This window comes from Triticum urartu, chromosome 5A (assembly GCF_056163025.1).
Source record: "Triticum urartu cultivar PI428250 chromosome 5A, HENAU_Tu73, whole genome shotgun sequence".
Lineage (NCBI taxonomy): Eukaryota > Viridiplantae > Streptophyta > Magnoliopsida > Poales > Poaceae > Triticum > Triticum urartu.
In genome coordinates, this window is record NC_141877.1 from 317,520,151 (window position 1) to 317,527,990 (window position 7,840).

A 7,840-nucleotide genomic window follows, 5' to 3' on the forward strand; every position below is an offset into this window, starting at 1 on the left:
ATGGTGAGGAGGAGGAGGACCTCGATCTTTCAGGAGAGGTAGATGAGTTGATTAAGGATGTTCGTTGGCTGTGTTTATTTCGAGTTCATACTATGAGGCTGTTTAGTCATGCGGCGTTACTGAATTCAATGAGGAATGCATGGGCTTGTGCCCAAGGAGTTACCTTCAACATCAAAGGGCTGAACCTGTTCTTGGCTCAGTGTCATTGCCTGGGCGATTGGAAACGGGTAATGGATGGAGGACCTTGGCAATTTCGAAGAGATCCGGTGGTCATTGTGGAATACGATGGGTTCACTAACGTCTCTGAATATGCATTGGATATGTATCCTTTATGGGCGAGGATCAAAGGCTTGCCGGATGGGCTCACAAGAAAGAGGGAGTTGGCGGAGAATGTAGCCAAGAAGGTCGGAGAGCCGCCATTTACGATGGTAGTTAACGAGGGGAGGATTAACCCAGCTAGCCACTTAAGGGTGAGGGTTTTTGTGAATGTCCAGAAGCCATTGGTGAGGTTTGTGAGTATCACCCTTAAGGATATGAAACGGTACCCTGTTACGTATGAGAAGCTGCCGAATTTTTGCTTTTTCTGTGGTTGTATGGGGCATGTGGTAGAGGAGTGCGGGGACGGGATTCATGACCCCGCCGGGTGCGAATGGGGGGATTGGTTGCATTGGATTAGTGAGCCTGCCATGGCGGGAGGTGGTGTAGGGCGTGGTAGAGGAGGGAGGTCAGCAGGCCAAGGCGTGGGGGGAGCAAGATGGGCTGGTAGAGGTGGAGGCAGAGGCGTAGGAGGCTCAGGAGGAAGGGGCGGTTCAATAGGAGCTCAGGCAAGTAAGGTAGATGATGTTGTTCAGCATGTGGGGGGCGGTGTGCACACAGTGCCAGGAACTCCCAATATTGGTGATGACGATGTGCGGACGGCCCGCAAGAGGCTTATGGGGGCAGACAGTGTTGTTATGGTGCGAGGGCAACCAGTGCCAAACCTTGCGGGTAAAGTCCCGAACACCGTCCTGATGTTGGAGGGGGGGAGTGGATCAGGGGCGAATAATGTGCCGGACTCGTCATCTACACCGGGCAAGGTGCCCATTGTAAAGAGAAGAAAGCAAGGGGAAGAGGGGGATGATGGTGACACAACTATGACTGAAGAGGCGACCTCCTCCGAGGGGGACCGTCGGGCCCAATGAAAGTCTTAAGATGGAACTGCCGGGGAGGGGGGAATACCCGGACAGTTCGTGAGTTAGCGACTATCTGTCAGTCGCATTCCCCCAATATGGTGTTTTTGTGTGAAACAAGACAGAAGGCTGAGAAAATAAAAAAGGTGCGTGGGAGGATTGGTTTGAAGGGTTTTGCTGGGGTTGACAGTATTGGTATGAGTGGCGGTCTCGCTCTTTTTTGGCATGAGAACTACGAAGTGGAGATCTTGGAAAAGGAAGAACACTTTATTGATGCACTGGTCCGTGTCCAGGAGGGGGCGGTGCAATGGAGGATCACTTGTATTTACGGTGAACCACGAGTAGAAAACAGGCACATCATGTGGTCAAAAATCAAGCAGCTAAAAGTCGTAAATGACCTACCTTGGCTTGTAGTCGGCGACTTCAACGAGGCCATGTGGGACTTTGAATATCTATCTGCTACACCGCGTGGAGAGCCACAAATGATTGCTTTTGGGGATACGTTGGAGATCTGTGGCCTAGTTGACCTTGGCTTCGTTGGTGTTCCCTTCACATATGATAATAAGAGGGGAGGAGGAGGTAATGTGAAGGTAAGGCTGGAAAGGGCAGTTGCAACTAATGCGTGGAGGAACTTGTTTGCATATGCTACGGTAGTGCATGTTCCTTCGCCTTGTTCAGATCATGTGGCCCTTGTCCTAAAGGGTTCGGCCGATCCGGGGCCGCTAGGTGGAAAGCAGAGGAGATACGAGGAGATACGAGGTGTTTTGGGAGCGTGATGAGTCACTGCCTAAGGTGATAAAGGAGGCCTAGGAAGCAGTGGGGGGGAGTTCATAATATGTCTCAGTTGCGGGACGCTCTATCTAAAACAATGACAGCTCTCAGGGTTTGGAGCAAAAAAATTGGTAATATTACCAGAGAGCTTGCCAAGTCCCGCACTCAGCTAGAGGAGTTGATGAATATGAACACTGATCGTCAGGATATCGCAAGTGACGGACAAGATGAACGAGATTTTGTACCAAGAGGAGATGCTTTGGTTACAACGATCGCGTATCACGTGGTTGAAGGAGGGGGATAGAAACACAAAATATTTCCAAAGCAAAGCAGTCTGGAGGGCGAGGAAGAACAAGATTCGAGAGTTGACGGATAGTGTCGGTGTAGTTCACTCCGATCTTGCCTCTATGTGGGAAGTGGCTAACAGTTATTTTCATGACATTTTCACAGCTGACCCCACACTTAATGCAGCGCCTATTTTGGAACTAATTAACCCGGTGGTGACCGAGGAGGATAACACCAAGTTGTGTGCGCCTTTTACAGATAAAGAGATCTCGGATGCTTTGTTTCAAATCGGGCCACTAAAAGCTCCGGGTCCGGATGGTTTCCCCGCTAGATTCTTTAAGAGGAATTGGAACACTCTTAAGGAGGGTCTGTTGGCTGCGGTGAAGGATTTTTTCAGCACTGGTGTCATGCCGGAGGGAGTGAATTCTACATCTATTGTACTTATTCCCAAAGTTCCCAACCCGGTAAAAATCACAGACTACAGGCCCATTAGTCTGTGTAATGTTATCTATAAGGTCATCTCCAAGTGCCTAATGAATAGGATGAGGCCGTTGCTGGATGATCTCATCTCTCCTGAGCAAAGCGCCTTCATTCCAGGAAGGATGATTACAGATAATGCACTAGTTTCTTTTGAGTGTATCCATCATATCAAGCAGGAGAAGGATCCCACAAGAAGTTTCTGTGCTTACAAACTGGACCTATCAAAAGCATATGATCGAGTGGATTGGGTCTTCTTGAGGCAAATGATGCAAAAGTTGGGTTTCTCTCAGCGATGGGTGGATTGGATAATGTCGTGTGTCACGTCGGTGAGATACTCTGTCAAACTTAATGGAACCCTCTTGGATTCGTTTGCGCCGACATGTGGTATTCGGCAAGGAGATCCGCTCTCTCTGTTTCTTTTTTTGCTTGTGGCAGATGGTTTATCAGCTCTACTAAAGAGCAAAGTGGCTACGGGTGACATCACGCCGGTGCAGGTTTCTAGACGAGGACCGGGCATCTCACACTTATTGTTTGCTGATGATACCTTGTTGTTTTTTGAGGCTTCTAGAGAACAAGCAGATGAGGTTAAAGTGGTGTTGGATTTGTACGGGAAGGCGACGGGGCAGTGCCTAAACCCCAACAAGTGCTCCATTCTTTTTGGCGAGGCTTGCCCCATAACGGTTCAGGAGGAAGTAAGGTCAGTACTTAATATCACGAGCCTTCACTTCGATGAGAAATATTTGGGCCTGCCGACGCCGGATGGGCGGATGTCTAAAGGGCGTTTTCAGAATCTACAGACTCGGCTCACCAAACGGTTGATACAATGGGGGGTGGTCTCTTGGCGCAACCGGGGAGAGAAGTGTTGATTAAGTCGGTAGCGCAAGCACTCCCAACTTATATTATGGGTGTCTTCAAATTACCGTTTTCAGTTTGTGATGGTGCGGAATTTCTATTGGGGATCGGCAAAGGGTAAAAGAAAGGTGCACTGGAAGAATTGGGACCATCTCTTGCAACCCAAGGACAGGGGAGGTATTGGTTTTCGTGATTTCCAGCTGTTTAACTAGGCCCTGTTGGTTAGGCAGGCGTGGAGGCTCTTAACGCAGCCAGACAGCCTATGTGCTAGGGTTTTAAAAGCACGTTATTATCCAGATGGCAAGTTGGAGGACACAGTTTTTGCTGGGAACGGGTCATCATCTTGGCAGGCTATATGCCATGGCCTGGAACTGTTGAAAAAGGGGCTGCTATGGAGAGTAGGGGACGGGGCAAGCATAAGGGTGTGGCGGGATAGCTGGATCCCGAGACCCTTCTCATATAAGCCGATCTCTCCTCAAGGGCGCTGCCGCATTCGGTTTGTTTTTGATCTGCTAAACACTAATGGTCTTGGAAAGTTGAGCTCCTTCGGGAATATTTTGTGGCTGCGGATGTACATGAAATAATGAAGATTCGTGCATCTCCTAGAATGGAGGGAGATGTGATCGCTTGGGGTCCCGGCAGACATGGTATTTTTACAGTTAAATCAGCTTACGAATTGGCTTTCGATGAGGCTCATCGTAGTTCTGCGGTGGCGTCCAGTTCGGCGCCTTTGGGAAGTCGTGCTTGCTGGGACTTCATATGGAAGTGTGACGCCCCTCCAACGGTGAAGCACTTCGCTTGGCGCCTGTCGAATGATGCACTACCCACATGGCAGAGGAAACACCGTATTGGACTGGAAACCACAGGTATGTGTCCGGTATGTGGAGGAGAAGAGGAGGATAACTTTCATCCATTCGTGCGCTGTCAGTTTGGGCGTGATCTGTTTGTGGCTATGGCCAAGGTGTGGAGGCTCCCGGATATCACATCAATACTTAACAACGAGGAAGAATGGCTGCTACACGTCCTGGATCCTCTTACTAACCTTGAACGAACAATGGTATTAATGATTTTCTGGAGGAGCTGGTTTGTACGGAACGAGCTAGTTCATGCTAAGCCAGCCCCGCCTATGGAAGTCTCTCTAAGATTTCTGCAAAGCTATCTGGTGTCCTTGGTTGGTATCAAGCAGAATCCACAGGCTGACCCAGCCAAAGGCAAAACTTATATTGCATGGAAGCATACAGTGAGAAGGGGGAGAAGCGTTGGTGATCAGGACGAACGGAGTTGGACTACGCCGGAGCCGGGGTGGTGCAAATTGAATACTGACGGATCTTTTGTTGCGTCGGAACAAGCGGGTGCGGGCATGATCTTACATGATCATCGAGGGGCTATCAACTTCTCGTCATGCAGGGTGTTGTTTTCGTGCAGAGACTCCCTTGAGGCGGAGTTGTGCGCGTGTATGGAAGGCTTGTCCCTTGCCTTGCAGCGAAGTGATTTGCCGATCGTGGTGGAGATGGATTCCCTCGAAGCGGTCTCTCTCATATCAAGCTTGGATATGGATCACTCAGTTTACTCTTCTATTGTTAGAGAGATTAAGCACTTAATGGGTTTAAGGAAGACTTGTATTTTTCATATAGTTAGATCTCAAAATAAAGCTAGTGATTGCTTAGCTAAGTTTGCTAGAACCCAAGGTAGGACCTTGACTTGGTTAGGAGCTGGTCCAGATGAAGTAGTGGAAATAGCATCATATGATTGTAAAGACGTTGTGATTGAGAGTAATGCAATGCTATTTCTCCCGGAAAAAAAAAGAGTTGGACTGGCTTTTAGTTACACTTCTGCTGTTGTTGTTTTCATGGCTTGGCTCATATCCGATGGATGCCGTATTTGGTGTGCGGGGTATACTAAACTGTTATGTGCATATAACTGTACACGTAACATATAAAAAATAAAATATGGATATGTCACGTTCACCCAAAAGTAAACTCAAACATAACGCTCATACAATGATTCACTCCCTTACGACTGGGCCGATCATCGCCCCCCCCCAAACCCTGACGCACAAAAAGCTAGTTTTAGTAGAAGTAGACACGTGGCACTTCACTAGACTGAGAAAAATGGCTATCTGCTTTGCTTCTTCTTTTTGAGCGGTATAAAATGGCTTTCTGCTGAAAAATGGCTTGATACTTTTTTTTACCAGCAAAATGGCTTTATACTTTTTTTTGAGGGAAAAAACAAAAATGGCTTTATACTTTGTCTCCACTGGACGGAGCGAGTAGCAGCGACCGGACAGAGAGCCGGAGACGGCACTTTTGGGCTTTAACGGGCTGGTGACTGTTGCGGGCTTGCAACACCGGCCTTAAATACTGGGACGCGCACTCGTTGTCCAGCATGCATGCAAGCCAGGTCTCCATTCCATTATTCCATACCCATCCATCCGCAGCCATTCTCGATCGAGCGCCCGCCCCCTCACGACACCCGCACCCCTACTCCTCGCTCGATACATTCCACACGCGCGCGCACACGTACACGGTACACCAATCGCAATCGACTCGCGCGCGCGCACGCTCGCTTCTCGCTCCACAAATCAAGAGCCAAGCACCACGCTGGTTCCCGCCCATCTCATTCCCATTTGTCCATCCATCGCGCACCTCCAGCAGCCTGCCCGCCCGCCCGCATGTGCCTGCTGCTCTCTGGCAGCACCAGCGGACCAGCCAGCATGAGCAGGATCCACCCTTCCGATCGCGGCGACGGCGCCCGCCGCGCGGCGCGGACGGCCGCGGCGGCGGAGCGGGAGCGGCAGCAGCCAGCTGTGTACACGGTGTGGAAGAGGTCCAGCATGGGGTTCCAGGGCACCGACGGCTTCTCCGTCTACGACGCCGCCGGGAGGCTCGCCTTCCGCGTCGACAACTACGCCCGCCGCCCCAAGGCCTTCGCCGGCGAGCTGCTGCTCATGGACGGCCGCGGCGCCCCTCTCCTCTCCCTCAGGCCGCAGGTACTCTACCGTGCATGCATGCATGATCACAGCAGCTTCTTCCCACGTAAACACGCCATCAAACTCTGCGTCCGGTCGTTACTAACTCTTCTTACTCTCTCTGCTCGTGACAGATCTTCAGCCTGCACGACCGATGGAACTGCTACAGAGTTGCACCGGGAGAAGAAGGTTGCCCGGAGACGGACAAGAGCTCCTCCGCGCAGCAGCTCTTCTCCATGCGGAAGTGCGCCGCTCTGCAGAGCACGGACGACGCAGAGGTCCACATGTCAACGGCCTCGGCGGCGACGACGTCAGGGCGCGGCTGCCGGGCTCCGCCGTCCCCTCCTTCCGGCTACCGCGTGGAGGGCTGCTTCTCCAGGAGGAGCTGCAAGATCACCAGGAGCGACGGCCAGGAGGCGGCACGGATACTGAGGAAGAAAGCCGGTGGACCTACGGCGGCGGCGGCGTCGTCGTCCAGGCCCGTCGCTCTCGGCGACGACGTGTTCAGCCTGGTCGTTCGGCCGGGCGTGGACGCCGCCACGGTCATGGCTATTGTCGTTGTCATGGACCGGATCTGCCGGAAGCCCTACGCACCAATGGCGTGCTCTGCACAGTAATAATCAATAGCTACTGTACTAGACGGTGCGCCCACGTCAGTCAAGAGTTTTTCGTCCTTTGGTTGGATGAATCGGAGAGGCGCATGAACGCCGCCCCCTTCCTGAAGACATTGCGATGTCGAAGAGCTGTTCTTTATCTGTTTTATTAGTGTGTGGTTTTTGGTCATTTGTACGGGTTGTAAAAGAGTAGCAGTACCGTCATGCCTCAAAGTGGCGTTTGCTGTCATTTTGTAAGCTGACTTGAGCATCAAATATCTTGATAATCGCTTTGATAAAATCTGGTCGAGTGCGTATAGAAAATCTTCAATTACATAAAAAATAAATATACTGACACGCACACTGTGACCTCAGGAAGCCAATTCCATTTGCAGTGGAGTTGAGAAATTCAGTGGGATTAGTGGATACCCAAAGCACTAAAACTAAGCCAAAATGGTTGCCTTTGCCGTGCATCTGCCGAAGGAGGAGACCTACGCCACGTTCCCAACATGTTGGGCAACCCAGCAGGCGAACAATGAATGGCCAAGCAACTGCGCCAAAGCGACGGGCCTAGTTGTTGGCATGCCATTGCCAAGCCCTCCAGGACACACGACCACGACGGGGAGGAAATTACCTGGTGCAGGTTACCTAGTACAGAGGCAACGAATCCAACGCTGACCACTCACCGCTTGGCAAAGGCACCAGCAGATGTGGCGAATTGC

General features: G+C 51.1%; 1 protein-coding gene across 1 annotated transcript; it reads left to right on the forward strand.

Annotated features, from left to right (window-relative positions):
- The first annotated feature begins 5,943 nt into the window (after positions 1-5,943).
- Positions 5,944-7,419, forward strand: LOC125508725 (uncharacterized). Its single transcript, XM_048673510.2, has 2 exons — positions 5,944-6,546; positions 6,660-7,419. The coding sequence occupies exons 1-2, from the start codon at positions 5,947-5,949 to the stop codon at positions 7,140-7,142; spliced, it is 1,083 nt and encodes a 360-aa protein (XP_048529467.2). The 5' UTR covers positions 5,944-5,946; the 3' UTR covers positions 7,143-7,419.
- Positions 7,420-7,840: the final 421 nt, after the last annotated feature.